A 14,771-nucleotide genomic window follows, 5' to 3' on the forward strand; every position below is an offset into this window, starting at 1 on the left:
GGTGACGGTGCCCTGTCAGCGCTGGATGCTTACTAGGGGTGGGGTCCTGCTTGAGATCCTGAGTTAGCTGCAGGAGATGGGTCCAGCATGCAGTTGGGCATCAGAAAGTCTTGGTTCCTCCAGGCTCCTGACTGTCCCTATCAACCCAGATGTCCTAGCCTCATAGGCTTTGGCGAGTTACCTTGCAGTTCTAAAGCTTCTGTTTGGTCATCTTTTAAATGATGATAATAACTACTTTTCAGGGTGAAAAGCTTAAAGTATGTGAAAGTATCTAGCAAATAGATGGTGCTTTATAATTAGGTGACTAAAAACAGCAATTTGTAAAAACCCCAAATAAGATAACCTTATCTGAAAGAGGGGCTCAAAAAATTGACATTTGTGTGTGAATGACATTGCATAGGACATACTGTCCTTTAATCCTTAACAACCTCATTTTACAGATACAGAGATACCAGGAAGTTCCCAGGGTCACAACACCTGGAAACAATGGAGTTGAGCTTCAAGTCTTCTGATTGGAAACTTGTGTTCCTTTTACAATATACTACCAATACACCAATATAGTTAGTACATTTTATAGTTAAATTTCTGATGATTCTGGAAAGGGAAATAAATGATCAAAATGGTAATAGTACCTGTTTTGATAGAGGAGATTTCCTTGTGCCCTTTTTATATGACTACAGCTAAATTGCCCTTTAAGACAAACCCAGGAAACCCTAGCCAGTCACTCCTCACGTTGTGGGATCTTAACCCCGAAACAGCTACTGGGGATAGCTGGAAGATTTGAATATCTCTGGGATGTCACTGTCCAGTTTCGAAATAATTTTATAAATGGGTTTCTTCCAGGAAGGATCTGAGTCTCTCCCTGCGGAGACAGCCCTGAAGAACTCCTGTAACGTCAAGCTGGCAATTTCCAAGAAGCAATCTGGAACCTGCATTTCCAAAGAGACCCACAAGAAAGAAAAGACGTGAGGTTGGGAAGCACTGGTGCCAGAGCCCTCACTAGCGGATGCTGCCTGTTTCTTGGGTAGTGGGCTAGGAGCATCCCTGCTCTAGTGGCCCCTGATTCTGCAACCCTAGGACTCCTCTGCTTCCTCATCAGACACAAACCTTGATAAGACAGCTCCAATGAGAAAGCCCTGGGAGAAGGTGAATTAAGGACACTTCCTTTGTAGGAGGAGCTGATCTCGCTAACGGGCGACTTTTTAACTAAGCAGGTCAGAAAATCTTACTGAAAGTAAATCTGTGGCTCAAAGAGACTTCGGTATTCTTTTCCCTAGTACTAACTGTGGAAAGGAGTGCCCCCAAGCTTCTGACTGTCATACCTCATTCCACTGCCTTTTAGGGCTGGGTCTGAAGAGCTTACACTCCTGCTTTCAGAGCTGGTTGATGGGGGGTGCTGTTCTAGAATCCTAACCCAGACTGGCACCATGAATGATGGGTTGCCCCACCGCCAAGCTCCAGACCCAGCTTGGCTTGGGGCTTGCTGCCACTGCAGGTCAAATGACCACCCTATGTGGAAAGATGCAGCAGTGCTGCCTGTCCCATACTGGCCGTGACCCCTTGAGCCTCAGAAAGGGAGACATGGACAATTTTACCCACAGGTAGTCTTAGCTTTCCAAACATACTCTGACTCACCAGTCAACCAGTGGATGACCACAGTTCTTGTATTTTTTGGAGGTATCAATAAACCACTCTTTGTGATCACAGTCAAGGGAGAAATCAAGAAGAGGGAAGTGTAATCTGTGACCAGATATACCCGGCACCTGCAGAATCAGATGCCAGCCTAACAGCTGTCAGCTGTGCATGAGGCAACACGCATCTCTTGATTAGGAATGTGCACCAGTGACACCTAGGCTCACCTTTCACTGACGCTTTACCTCTGAGGTGCCACCAGTGTGCCTTCATAGGGATCCCCGAGGGACTGAGCTTGAGTGTTGTTTATTGTTATTTCCAGAAAGGATTTGAGGTGACTTGCTATGGAAGGCCCACTGATACATTTTCAAGGGAAAATACAGATAAGAATCAAATCATGAAAAGCATAGAAATTGTTGAGAAAACCTAGGCCAAGACTAGGTGCCACAACTGAGCTCAGCATTCAGTCCTGAGCCTCCTGGCACTAAGGCAAAAAGGTCAGTAAGTTATGTAACTTGATAATGACAGGGTATTCAGTCTAAGATGGTGTAACACCTGGCAGACCTCTCACTAAGCTTCAGAATGAAGACTGGCTGTAGACTCAGTTTGCTGCTTCCACCTGTTGCCCAAGTGAAGCTGTTGAGGCTGTAATCTTTGTGGATGATACAGAGATTGGCCCAGGCTGCCCTGGCTCTCAGTAACTTAAGGAGGCACAGAAGAGGGATCTTTCCTAAAACTCGAATCATAGAGGGAAGACACTCATCAGATCTCATGGGAACCCAGTACATGGTCTTACCTCAAAGTCATTTCCCTTGTTGTAGTGCATATTGAGAGCTCGAAAAAGTTCTGAATTGCGGAGAACCACCAGCATTTTGGGATTTGTGACACCATCTGAAATTGCTTGCCGGGCAGATTTTTCCATTTGGATGTAATAAAACTCACGAAAGTTGCTGAACCACTTGATCATCTGGGAGGTAATGCAGCGGTTGAACTGTACAAACAAGAGGTCCATCCAGTCAGACATTTGCCACGAGGTGCTCAGAATTAGAACTGTCTGCTTCCAGCTCAGTATAGGGGTTCATATACATGGCTTTAACCAGCATTAACAGGGGCTTCCTTTAAAAAAAAAAAAAAAAGCGAAGCCACCGCTATTTTCCAAGCCTATTTAGTTATACTCAGAAAAATCTAAATTAGCTACAGTGCCCATTAGAACATAACTTTTTTTTTTGATATGCTAGATTTATGGGGGTTGTTTTACCCATGAAAAGCTTTTTGTGGTGTTTGAGTGGGACTTAGGGGTCAAGACCAGTGTGGTGCCAGATTTTGCTGCACCCAGGTGGACTGCATGGCAGGCCTGGGGCCTTCCACTTGGATAAAGGGCCAAGGGAAGGGCAAGATGTAGGTCAGGGAGCAGTTTATTAGCAACTTTGAATTGTGGAATGAATTGAAATCAAAATCAGAGGTTGCTTCAGGGATCAACCAACCAACTGAATATGAGGGAAAGAAAAGCTTGAATGATGTAGACCAAAAGTATTAACAGCCCCTAACCCAACACCCAAGGTAAAGGAGGCCCTCAGAAACCTTTTATGGGAACAGGGGAGGTCTGGTCCCAACAATTAGTTTGATTTTCCTTATTGTCACACTTCATCTGTATGTACTTTCACTCAGTTTTGAACTATAGCAATTTGAACATAAATTTGACAGTGTCTGACACTCTGTCTCTCTCTCCCTCTCTCTCTCTATATATTTTTTGTTGTTTGTTTGTTTTTGTGTGTTTTTTTTGAGATGTAGTCTCGCTTTGTCACCCAGGCTGGAGTGCAGTGGCGCGATCTCTGTTCACTGCAACATCCACCTCCTGGGTTCAAGTGATTCTCCTGCCTCAGCCTCCGAGTAGCTGGGATTACAGGCGCATGCCACCACGCCAGCTAGTTTTTGTATTTTTAGTAGAGATGGGGTTTTACCATGTTGGTCAGGCTGGTCTCGAACTCCTGACCTCAGATCATCTGCCCACCTCGGCCTCCCAAAGTGCTGGGATTAGAGGCATGAGCCACTGTGCCTGGCCTATATTTTATTTTTCATAGTGTCCCCAGCCAAGGCAGAAAACTAGCCAAAAAGGCCACTAACTAGTGTTTCTGTTTCCCTCTACTTTTCCTGCCCATGTGTTTCTGTTTTGGGGATTATCTACAGCTCAGTAGCTTAAGAATTTAGACAGCCAACCTTCTAGCCTAAAGTTATTCACGGTTATTTGGGTAGAGTCTCAGCCCAGAACTGGACATTGCTTCCATCAGCAACACTAAGGGGAGCTTGAAGTGCACATATGATGACCTAGGACTTGCCTCACACCAGGCAAAACACACTGCCTCTTGGGAGTTCTGCAGAAGCTGCCATTTAGTTGAGTGACTTTACCTGAACATCAGGAAAATAAACCTTCAGGAGGTTGGAGCTGGGATATCGTGTGAAGAAAAACATTAGTTTGGCCTTCTTCAAGTGACCAGGGTTTAGACCCTCCTGGATTTATCTCAGTGTCAAGGAAAATGAACACTTTAAAATGCCAGTTTATCAATTAACTAGTGAATTCCTTGTTCCTGTGGTTTCTATTTGATTTCATTTTGTTTTTCTGATTGGAATTGTGTATTTGCTCCATTTTTCTGTCTCTGGAAACTCTGGTCAAATAAGCTGGATGACACGTGCACAGTTAAGTCACAGAATGTAAAAATCATCTCGATGTGGAAAAGTTATGTAGCATAGATGATGTCAAATACAGGTTGGTGTATTGTGTGTGTGTGTGTGTGTGGTCTTAGATGATGTCAAATACAGGTTGGTGTATTTTGTGTGTGTGTGTGTGTGTGTGTGTGGTGTCCAAGTGGGATGGGAAGAGATGGCAGTTCTATCCCAGATAAACCATTTCAAAACCCCAAGCAGAGATTTACTTCCCCTCTCTGCCTCAGTTTCCTCAGCTGTAAAACGAGAAGAGTAAACTAGGTGGTCCCCATTCTGTCTGTCACTCTTATCATTGCCTTCACAGTGTTGTCTTTATAACCAGCAAACATCTAAGCAGGCTGAATACCAGCTCATATTTTGCTCTTGCTCAAGAAGCTTGAATGGTTGGGTGGCACCCACTCTCCATTTGCCTGGCAGAACTATCCCTCATCTTTCAGGTCTCAGCTCAGAAGCTCCCACCTCTGTTAAACCGTTCCTTGCCAAATTAGGCCTTCCTTACCCTGGGCTATGAAGACTCTTTGTACAAACTGTTGCAGCGATGACCTTATTGGAATTTTTACTGCATGTTTGTCTCGTCTAGACTGTGAGCTCCTTGAGAGTGAGGACCTTATCTTTTCATCTTTGTGCCTAGCCCAGTGCTAGGAACATAGTAGGTGCTCAATAAATATTTGTTGTGTGAAGGAGTGAGTGAGTGAACAGTCAACCTTAATCCATACACATATATGGAAATTAGATTCCAAACTATACCTCACTCTGGGAACAGACAGATTCCTTCCCCTTTAACAAGAGTCGGAGAATTGTGATGTGACTGCCTAGCACTGGGGCAGGACGGAAATGAAAAAAAGATTTACACAAATACGCTTTGCATTTTTAGGGACAGTCCTTAGGCTGGGTGAGAAGCATTACACAGAGTAACCTGGGATCTCAGATCCGAGAGCTGTAGCTTAAGACAATTAAGACTTCCACATAGGATGAATCTGTTTAACCGAAAGAAACCAGACCAACTGACTATGGTTATAGGTGGCCCAGGCACCTAGTTGCTGCACAGGAGACCCCTCCCTGCTGCTCCATCAGCCCCTACTTACCCTTCCTACAGATCCACAAATGCTGTGGAGAGAATCCTGGATTGGGATTCCAAAGACCCAGTTTCAGACACTGATTTTGCCATCTATTAGCTGTGTGACCTTGGGCAAGCCACTTAACTGCTCTGAGCCTCATTGCTAAGATGTGGAGTATAGTGGTTAAAGCTTGTACTTGGCCATCAGATCCCGGGTTTAAATCCTGGTTGCTCATTAGTGTGTCTTGGGACTTTGGACGAGTGAGCTCCCTTCTCTGTCTCTGCTTCTCGGATACCCGATCTTAGAGTGGATGCTTGAGAACGGTGAGATAATACAGGTCTAAACCCCTTATCTGAAACGCTGAGCCAAATGGAGTTTGGATTTCAGAATTTGTTAGCTTATAAAGATAATACGATGTGTGTACCACACATTAATTAACATCCACAGCTGAGACAGTCTATAATCCAATACATTAACATTTCTGCAGCAAAACGTATGACTATACTAAGTGGGATAAAATCTATTAATAGCCTCCAATCAGTGCAGGCCAGGTTTTGCTACCAAAAAAAAAGATTGCATCATTCTTAGGGGGGGAAAATCATAGGGCCTGTCAAAGCTTTATGGGTTTCAGAATTGTAGCTAAGTGGTGGTGGGCACATATGTGTGAAGTGCTGGTAGCAATGCCTGCCACCGAGAAGGTGTTCTGTCAATGCTCCCCTCATGATCTTCACATCTGCCCTACCTATGTCACAGGATGTCATGTGAATGTGAACGTTCTTTTTATGCTATAAAGCAGCTTGCTCTCAGGTGGCTTTCATGGCCCACAGGAATAAATCTCTTGGAATATAGGCAGCAGGAATGAGGGAAGAGTTGAGGGGCCAGGGTGCTGCTAGGGGGCCCCAAGTCATTCCAAAGATAGTCAAGTACTTCACCCATGCAGCCAGTCCTGGCTTAGGTATTTCTTAGGATAGGCCCCAAACCTCCAGAAGCTCTCTGAGCCCAATCCCCAATTTAGGGTGCAGGAACAGGCACATGTAGGTGCTCAACAAATAGCAAATTCTGGGAGACTGAGGTGTTTTTGCAGCTGTCTGAATTTAATGGAGAGTCAACTAGTGGTTATCAAAGGCCCAGACAGGTAGCCTTTCTTGTAAAGAAAATCTGTCTATGGTGGAATCTCTGCCTCCAAGAGTGGTGGCAAGTGAAGTGTTCTCAGCATTGGTTTTACAGTTGCTCGCTAACTTCCAGGAAAGCTTTGGGGTGTTTCCAACACTTTTGACCGGCAGGGGGCGCTCATGGCATTTAGGACACAAAGGCAGGTTCTGGCATGGTAATGAGCTGGTCCCACCCCATCCTGCTGCCCTCACAGCAGTTGCCAGGCAAAGGACACGACTGTTCCCACCTGGATATGCAACTCCACAGACTCATCAGCTTCTGGAGATTCCCCTCAAAGCTGCACACAAGAAGCAGCAGCGTGAGCACAGCTAGCTTAAAAAGCAACATCCAAAATATATTCTCAAGAACTTAAGTTCTGCAAGATGCTTGATAGAAGTGGATTATTCTATGGGTCATATGGGTTTGGGGCTGTGTACATTCTCCTCTTAGAGCTTCCATTTACTCATGTTAAAGGCTCTGAGAATTCCTGCAGAAAAGAAACCATCTCAGTATTTCCCCAAGGAACTTTTTCTTCTAACTCAACAATTATTAATATCCCGAGGGTTACTCTGGGAAATACATTAAGAGAGTAGCGTCTACTTAAGGGTTGCAAAGATGATGCAATAAGATCCAGAGCCCTGCAGATCAGCCTGGGCCACTCAGGCCTCCTCATGGGGAGCCTCCTCTCCCTTCATATGCCCAGCCCCTAGTCTCCAGGCACTCCATTGCACCTTGGAAGTTGTTCCTTAAACTGGAGACCTCTGGCCGTTTCCAGCCACCTCTCTGGGTTTAATCCCCAAGGAAAACTCCTTTTCCATCTGGCCCAGAAGTTTCTTGTTCCTCATCTGCTCCCCAGGAATTATCTATACAATATAGGATTTTTGCTTGTAGAACTATGGGGTTGGGGAGGCTATACCTTAGATGACGTCATTCCTTTGACCCTCTCCTCCTAAGTGTATGGGCGGCTGACAACCAAATTATGGATTCTTTCTTCCTTAGGATATTCATTGTATTTCAGAAGCCTATTTGAGTCTCAAAACAAAACCCTTTTAGACCCAAAGGAATAAGTCAAGTGGCAGAACCCGATGGGTCATAGAAGAAGCTAAGTGAACCTTCCCAGGTCCTTAAATTCCAGAATGTGGTCACCACTATAAGCTGAAGGCCCAGAGCAACATTAAGAAGACCCTGGGTGATCTGTCCCCAGCTCCTCTTCAACTTTTAGTTTTCTTGTTTCTCTGCACAGTGTCAATGATATTTTAATTTATTTATTGAGACATTGTCTCTCTCTCTGTTGCCCAGCTGGAGTGCAGTGGTGCAATCATAGCTCACTGTAACCTCGAACTCCCGGGCTCAAGCAATCCTCCTGCCTCAGACTCCTGAGTAGCTAGGACTACAGGCATGGGCCATCATGTGCAGATAATTTTTTATTTTTAGAGATGGGGTCTAGCTATGTTGTGCAGGCTAGTCTTGAACACCTGTCCTCAAGTAATCCTCCCACCTTGGCCTCCCAAAGCACTGGGATTACAAGCATGAGCCACACTGCACCTGGCCAACAATGAGAACTTCAATTGCTATTAAAGGATATGTGGACCAAAGAGAAAGGCAGTGCCTCCGTGACAGCATGCAGGCCTCTCTGTTCCATCTTCACCGAGGGAAGAAGGGGTAGACTTTCCAGATGGGCAGAGGTGAAAGGCAAGGGACACTGCTGCTGGCTCAGGACCAATGGTTGCGGTTTAGTAGTTCTCCAAGGTCGTAGGGCAGGCTCTGAGGAGGGGTGCCTCTGGGAAGATGAGTCCTGAGGAGGACTGCTACTCCAATGGCCATTGTTGCATCCATGACCCAGTAGCTGGCTAAGAATCTGATTTTCCTGGATGTGGGAAGGTGCAGTCAAGGGACAGTTTGCTGGGGGATCCTGACAGGGTTTGGGGATCATTCTTGGAGGGATAAGGTACCTAGGAGAATCTAGACGCTTGGCCAGTGATAAATTTCCTACTGGGACCCCAGCTTGTAGCTGGACCCTCCTGGGCAAGGCAACCAAAGCAAGTGGATCTTTACAGGCCCCTCCCACAGGAGGTGAGGGCTCGTTTCTACCCTCTGGCACCTGCCCCTGGAAGCTTCTGCCCAGCTGAGTCAGGCGGCCTGGTGGATCCAATAGTACCTTTTGTAATACCGAGTCCACAGCCTGGGACACTGCCCTGGTCAGCTCTTTCCTCAGAATCTCTAGCGAAGCTGGTGCTCCAGAAGGAAGGAAACTGGGCTTCTCAGACTCCTGGTGTTTTTCTGCCCCAGAGAGGTCCTTGCTGGTACCTTGCTGGTGGTCACCGTCCACAACCCAGGAGTGAGGCCCACAGCCATTCCCCTGCTTTGCACTCAGAGGGCCTTTCCCCGTGCCACAGCCTCCTGGCCCCTGAGCTGTGTCCCTGGGCTTGGCAGCCTGTAGGATGTGCTCTTGCAGATGTCTTAGCTGTTGCTTCAGCAGGTGAAGTTGTTCTCTCACACGAGGGCCCCCCTTCCTGTTGCCCTGGTCCCAGGCAGGGGCTGGCATCAGGAGGCCTTGCTGTGTGGGAAGGTTCTGCTTCCTCTTCCTCTCTCGGGCCTTCTTTGGGCAGCGTGGGCTGACCCCAGCTTGCGCATTGCCTGGCACCAGAGGATTCGGGGAGAGACACATGCCTCGGACGATGGTCTCCACTCTGGCCCTCTTCGCCTGGATGTGCTCATCACCAAACCATTCGGGGTCTGTAGGGCTGGAGCTGGGGACCTGACTCCAGGGAAACGGGGAGTCTCTATCCAGCTCTGGATGGGATGAGCTTCTCTCGCCTTCCGTACAAGCTTCTGCTAGGTGGGAGCAGATCTGGGGCTGAGGAGAAAGCAAGATGGAGTTTGGATCCATCCCAGGCACTTGTTCAGGGCTTCAGGAATTCCTCCTCCTTATTTCCTCAGCTGGAAGTGCACCCAGAATGCGCTGGGCTTCCTCCTCTGCACTTAGAAGGGTGAAGAGCCACTGTCGCTGAGGAAGGATTCAGATTCTGGGATGCCAGGGCTCATGAACCTCCTGGGCAGACTCCTGAAATTAGAGACAGGAAGAAAAGAGTACGTGTGACTTTGAACAGTCCTTTTAAAATGTGAATGTGCAAACATTCAACGCGGTCTCGTTAAAGTGTAGATTTCAATTCAGTAGATCTGGGGTGGGGCAGAGATTCTCCATTTTAAACCAGCTCCCAGGTAATGCTGATGCTGCTGGTCTCAGAACCCCACTTTGAGGAGACTCCCAGAGTGATCTTACAGGGAGAAAAATCTTCTCCTGCTTGGGCATAACGATAAAATAATAATATAATAATAATAATAATAATAATATCATAGTGGCAGCCGCCTGAACAACTGGCATTATGCCAAGAACTCTACATCCATTAATTTAATTAATGTGTCATAACAGCTCCATGAGAATATGGTCATGCCTATTGTCTACAGATAAGGAAACAAGATCAGAGAAGAAGCTACTTCCCTATGGTCATGCAGCTCAGAAGTGACAGACTGGGGTCAAACCAAGCGTTGTCTCGGAGTGACTTTTCTAGTGACTAAGGGCAACAGAATCACCCAAGGCACTTCTAGAAATAGCAAATTTGGTAGTGTGCGGTGGCTCACGCCTGTAATCCCAGCACTTTGGGAGGCTGAGGCAGGCAGATCACCTGAGGTTGGGAGTTCGAGACCAGCCTAACCAACATGGAGAAACCCTGTCTCTACCAAAAGTACAAAATTACCTGGGCGTGGTGGCGGGCGCCTGTAATCCCAGCTACTTGGGAGGCTGAGGCAGGAGAATCACTTGATCCTGGGAGGTGGAGGTTGCCGTGAGCCGAGATCGCCCCATTGCACTCCAGCCTGGGCAACAGAGTGAGACTCCATCTCAAAAAAAAAAAGCAAATTCAGGCCGGGCAAGGTAGCTCACACCTGTCATCCCAGCACTTTGGGAGGCCAGGGCGAGTGGATCACCTGAGGTCAAGAGTTTGAGACCAGCCTGGCCAACATGGTGAAACCCCATCTCTACTAAAAATACAAAAAATTAGCTGAGTGTGGTAGCATGCGCCTGTAATCCCAGCTACTCGGGAGGCTGGGGCAGGAGAATCGCTTGAACCCAGGAGGCAGAGGTTGCAGTGAGCCGAGATTGTGCCATTGCACTCCAGCCTGGGCGACAGAGTGAAACTCTGTCTTAAGAAAAAAAAGAAAAAGAAAAAGAAAAAAAAAAAAAAACACTGCCGTCCTAACTCTTGGAAAAATCAGATTACGCATTCATTGTTCAACTATTTATTGAACAACTATTTATTGAGCACCTGCTGTGTGTCGGGCCTTCTTCTGGGCTCATGGAGTGAGCAAGATCAGCATAGTCTGCCCTCCTGGAACAGGCAGTCTAGCAGGGAAAGCAGAGAATAAACAAACAAATATATTTTCAGTGTGTGATACCTGCTGTGAAGAGAAAGCACAACAAAGGGTTGGAAACTGGAGAGAGCGGTTGGGGAGAAGGAGGGAGCTATTTCAGGAAAGACTGCCTAAAGCTGTTTTATTCCCACAAAGCATCAAACTACGCTATACTCCAAGCACGTCACTTGCTTTCTAACTAATAATAATCATTGAACTGGGCCGGGCGCGGTGGCTCACGCCTGTAATCCCAGCACTTTGGGAGGCTGAGGCGGGCGGATCACAGGTCACCATCCTGGCTAACATGGTGAAACCCCGTCTCTACTAAAAATACAAAAAATTAGCCAGGTGTGGTGGCGGGCGCCTATAGTCCCAGCTACTCGGGAGGCTGAGGCAGGAGAATGGCATGAATCTGGGGGGCGGAGGTTGCAGTGAGCCGAGATCACACCACTGCCCTCCAGCCTGGGCAACAGAGCGAGACTCTGTCTAAAAAAAATCATAATCATAGTAATTAAACTGGCAGAATTGGTATTTTAACCAACAGGGACACTACAACGATACCCTGGATATGTTAAATTTGATATAAGTACTAGACAGACATCTAAATATCAAGATGTCAAGAAAGCAATTGGAGACTGGGTGCAGTGGCTCATGTGTGTTATCCCAGCACTTTGGGAGGCAGAGGCGGGTGGATCACGAGGTCAGGAGTTCAAGACCAGCCTGGCCAACATAGTGAAACCTTGTCTCTACTTTAAAAAATACAAAAATTAGCCGAGTGTGGTGGCGGGCACCTGTAGTCCCAGCTACTTGGGAGGCTGAGGCAGGAGAATTGTTTGAATCCAGGAGGTGGAGGTTGCAGTGAGCCAAGATCACACCACTGCACTCCAGCCTGGGTGACACAGCAAGACTCCGTCTCGAAAAACAAAAAACAAAAAACCAGAAAGCAATTGTAGAAATAAGCCTGGGGTTCAGTCAGGGAGATCTGGGCTAGAAATGTAAAATTGAGGGTGGTCAGCATGTGGCTGGATGAGGTCATGAAGGGAGTAAATGTAGACAGAGAAGGGAGGAGGGCCAAGGTCCAAGTCCTGGGACACAGGGACATGAAGAGGCTGGGGGCATGAGCTGGCATCAACCAAGGCAACTGAGAAGGAGCAGTCAGAGAGGCAGGGGGAAACCTAGGGGTGTGCGAGGTCCTGGCAACCAAGTGAAGTAAATGTTTCTAGGAGGAGGGAGAGGCCAAGTCACAGAGGGATAGTAAATTGGCCATTTGAATTAGTAATGTGGAGTCACTGGGAATCTTGGTCAACAGTTTTGGTGGAGTACAGGGAGAAAAAAGCTTGATTGACGTGGATTTAAGGGAGAGGACAAGAAGAGGAGTAGGTGACATTGAATCTGACAACTCTTTCAAGGAGTTTTGTAAAGAGGATAGAAATGAGACAGTGCTGAAAGAGAAAACGGGGTCAAGAGAGAGTTTTTCAAGATAGGCAGAATAACAGCATATTTGTAGGCTGATAACAATGTTGCTGCAGAAAGATGAAATATGTTAATGTAGGCAAGAGGGGGAGAATTTCTGGAGCCATGTGCTTGAGTAGGAAGGAGGGGAAGAGATCTAGTGCACACAAGGAGGGATTGACTGTAGACAGGGGAACACTCAGTTCATCCATGCAGCAAAAGGAAGAGCAGTGGAGGCACACCAGTACAGGCAGGTGGATAAATGTGATGGGAACTGGTGGAAATTTTCTTTTGATTGTTTCCATTTTCCCAATGACATTGCCACTGGTATTAATCTTCTAAAATGTAGCTAGCTCTGCTTATGCCCCTCTATGGAATCAAAGTCTTTGCTAGCTTCCTGTGGACTAGAAGGTTCAGATGTCTCAGCTCTTCACAAACATGGTCTCCATCTAACTCCTTTGGAGCCACTACCCTCAACAATTGCCTGTGTCCAGCTGTCCTGGACTTTGTGTTCACTGAACAGGCCAGGCTCCTTCCAGCCTCTGTGTCTTTGCATTTACATTCTCTCGGCCCGACCAGCCCTTCTCCCACTTTTCCACTGACAAACTCTTATTCCTCTTTCAAAATCCAACTGAAATGTCACTTCCTCTCTGAAGTGATCAATGCATCTTCCCCTTTAGACTGTGAGCTCCATCTTTGTGTCCCCAAGTAGTGCCTGACTGCCAGATGTTACCAGATGTTTGCTAACTCCATTGAATAAATTGTCCATAAATACTTCATTTATATTGATTTTTGTCTCCTCAATAGACAATACTTTATTTCAGATCTCTCCAGCACCTAGCATGGAGGCTTGTGCGTGGAACAAAATCAATGCAGACAGAAAGACAGACGGGTAGATAGAGTCATTGAGGAGAAGGGCATAGAACCACTAAAGCTGCTGAATCTCCCTTGTGGGTTATTCAAGGTATTGTTTCTGAGGTTCCGTGTAGTCTGTGTGCTCCAGAAGACAGATCTACTAGGGTAACAGATGGGACCAGTGTGTTTAATGAAGCAACAATGAACAGAAATATCTTGAGGCCAGAAACTGGAAATCCAGCCAGACTCCACTGTGGCTGGGTACCCAGAGATGTTTACGCCCATGCAATCATGGAAACTCTGCCTCTGGACTGCTGAGAAACAGGAAACCTCTGTGCTGAGGCCGGCGTGCTGCCCACAGCCCTTTATCTGGGTAAGTCTGCATGAAGCAGTGATGCTTTCTGTTTGAAAATTAGCTACTAGCACTCTCATATTCACTGATGGAGGTAGCAATTGTCATAATCCTTTAAAAATAGCTTTATTGCATCTCTTAGACGATGAAAGTAATGTAGGATCATTTTACTTCCCAAATATAGAAATGTATTAAGAGGAAAAGAAAGACACTCTAATGCTACTCCCAGAGAAAATCAGTTAAAATTTTGGTGTTCATCATTTTTGCCAAGCTCTTTTCTCCATGTACAGAGAAGTTTATAATTTCTCGTAATTATATATATATATAGAAAAAAATGGTATTATAGATATATAGTTTTATGCCTCCATTTTTAAATCTTTCATGTGGATGAATATCAATCTACAGCAACATTGTGAAAGCTGATAATATTCCATTGTATAGATGTACCCTAATTTACTTAACAAGTTCTCCTTTGATAGATTCCTTCTTATATTTTCACTATTATAGAAGCATAGACAGGCCGGGCGCGGTGGCTGACACCTGTAATCCCAGCACTTTGGGAGGCCGAGGCAGGCGGATCACGAGGTCAGGAGATCAAGACCATCCTGGCTAACACAGTGAAACCCCGTCTCTACTAAAAATACAAAAAATTAGCTGGGCGAGGTAGCGGGCGCCTGTAGTCCCAGCTACTCGGGAGGCTGACGCAGGAGAATGGCGTGAACCCAGTGGGGCGGAGCCTGCAGTGAGCCGAGATCGCGCCACTGCACTCCAGCCTGGGTGACAGCGAGACTCCGTCTCAAAAAAAAAAAAAAAAAAAAAAAAAAAAAAGATAATATGGAGATGGAGAACATAGACCCACAAGTCAGACTGCCTAGACTTGAATCCCTAGAGCCACTTAGCTAAGTTTGTGACCTCTCCGTACCTCAGTTTTCTCATCAGTAAAATGGGCGTAACCATAATATCTATGGTTATTGTGGAATTCACATCTGGATCCAATAAGTTAACACGTGTTATATTTTTAGAACAGTTCCTGGCACTTAGTTATTGCTGATAAGTTGTAGCTATTGTTATTATGAATAATATTGGGATTAACACTCCTACATATTTCTTTGGGGACTACATTTCTAGAAGTGAAAATA

The 14,771-nt window shown here is 46.2% G+C and overlaps 1 protein-coding gene across 1 annotated transcript; it reads right to left on the reverse strand.

The window, feature by feature from the left end:
* Positions 1-662: 662 nt before the first annotated feature.
* On the reverse strand, positions 663-9,549 carry PROX2 (prospero homeobox 2). The gene is made up of 5 exons (XM_522907.7): positions 8,155-9,549; positions 6,811-6,822; positions 4,039-4,140; positions 2,429-2,623; positions 663-929 (listed from the first exon to the last, which is right to left on the reverse strand). Exons 1-5 carry the CDS (start codon positions 9,451-9,453, stop codon positions 759-761), a joined length of 1,779 nt encoding a protein of 592 aa, XP_522907.2. The 5' UTR covers positions 9,454-9,549; the 3' UTR covers positions 663-758.
* Positions 9,550-14,771: the final 5,222 nt, after the last annotated feature.

This window comes from Pan troglodytes, chromosome 15 (assembly GCF_028858775.2).
Source record: "Pan troglodytes isolate AG18354 chromosome 15, NHGRI_mPanTro3-v2.0_pri, whole genome shotgun sequence".
NCBI lineage: Eukaryota > Metazoa > Chordata > Mammalia > Primates > Hominidae > Pan > Pan troglodytes.

What these genes read in the sequence shown, in the direction of transcription:
- PROX2 (XM_522907.7), bottom strand. Translation starts at nt 9,453, where the DNA reads ATGGATCCAAACTCCATCTTGCTTTCTCCTCAGCCCCAGATCTGCTCC. An exon ending in TTTATTTTCCTGATGTTCAG is followed by an intron (nt 2,624 to 4,038) that starts GTAAAGTCACTC and finishes TTGTTTGTACAG; the next exon opens with TTCAACCGCTGCATTACCTC. An exon ending in ACAAGGGAAATGACTTTGAG is followed by an intron (nt 930 to 2,428) that starts GTAAGACCATGT and finishes TTGGAAATGCAG; the next exon opens with GTTCCAGATTGCTTCTTGGA.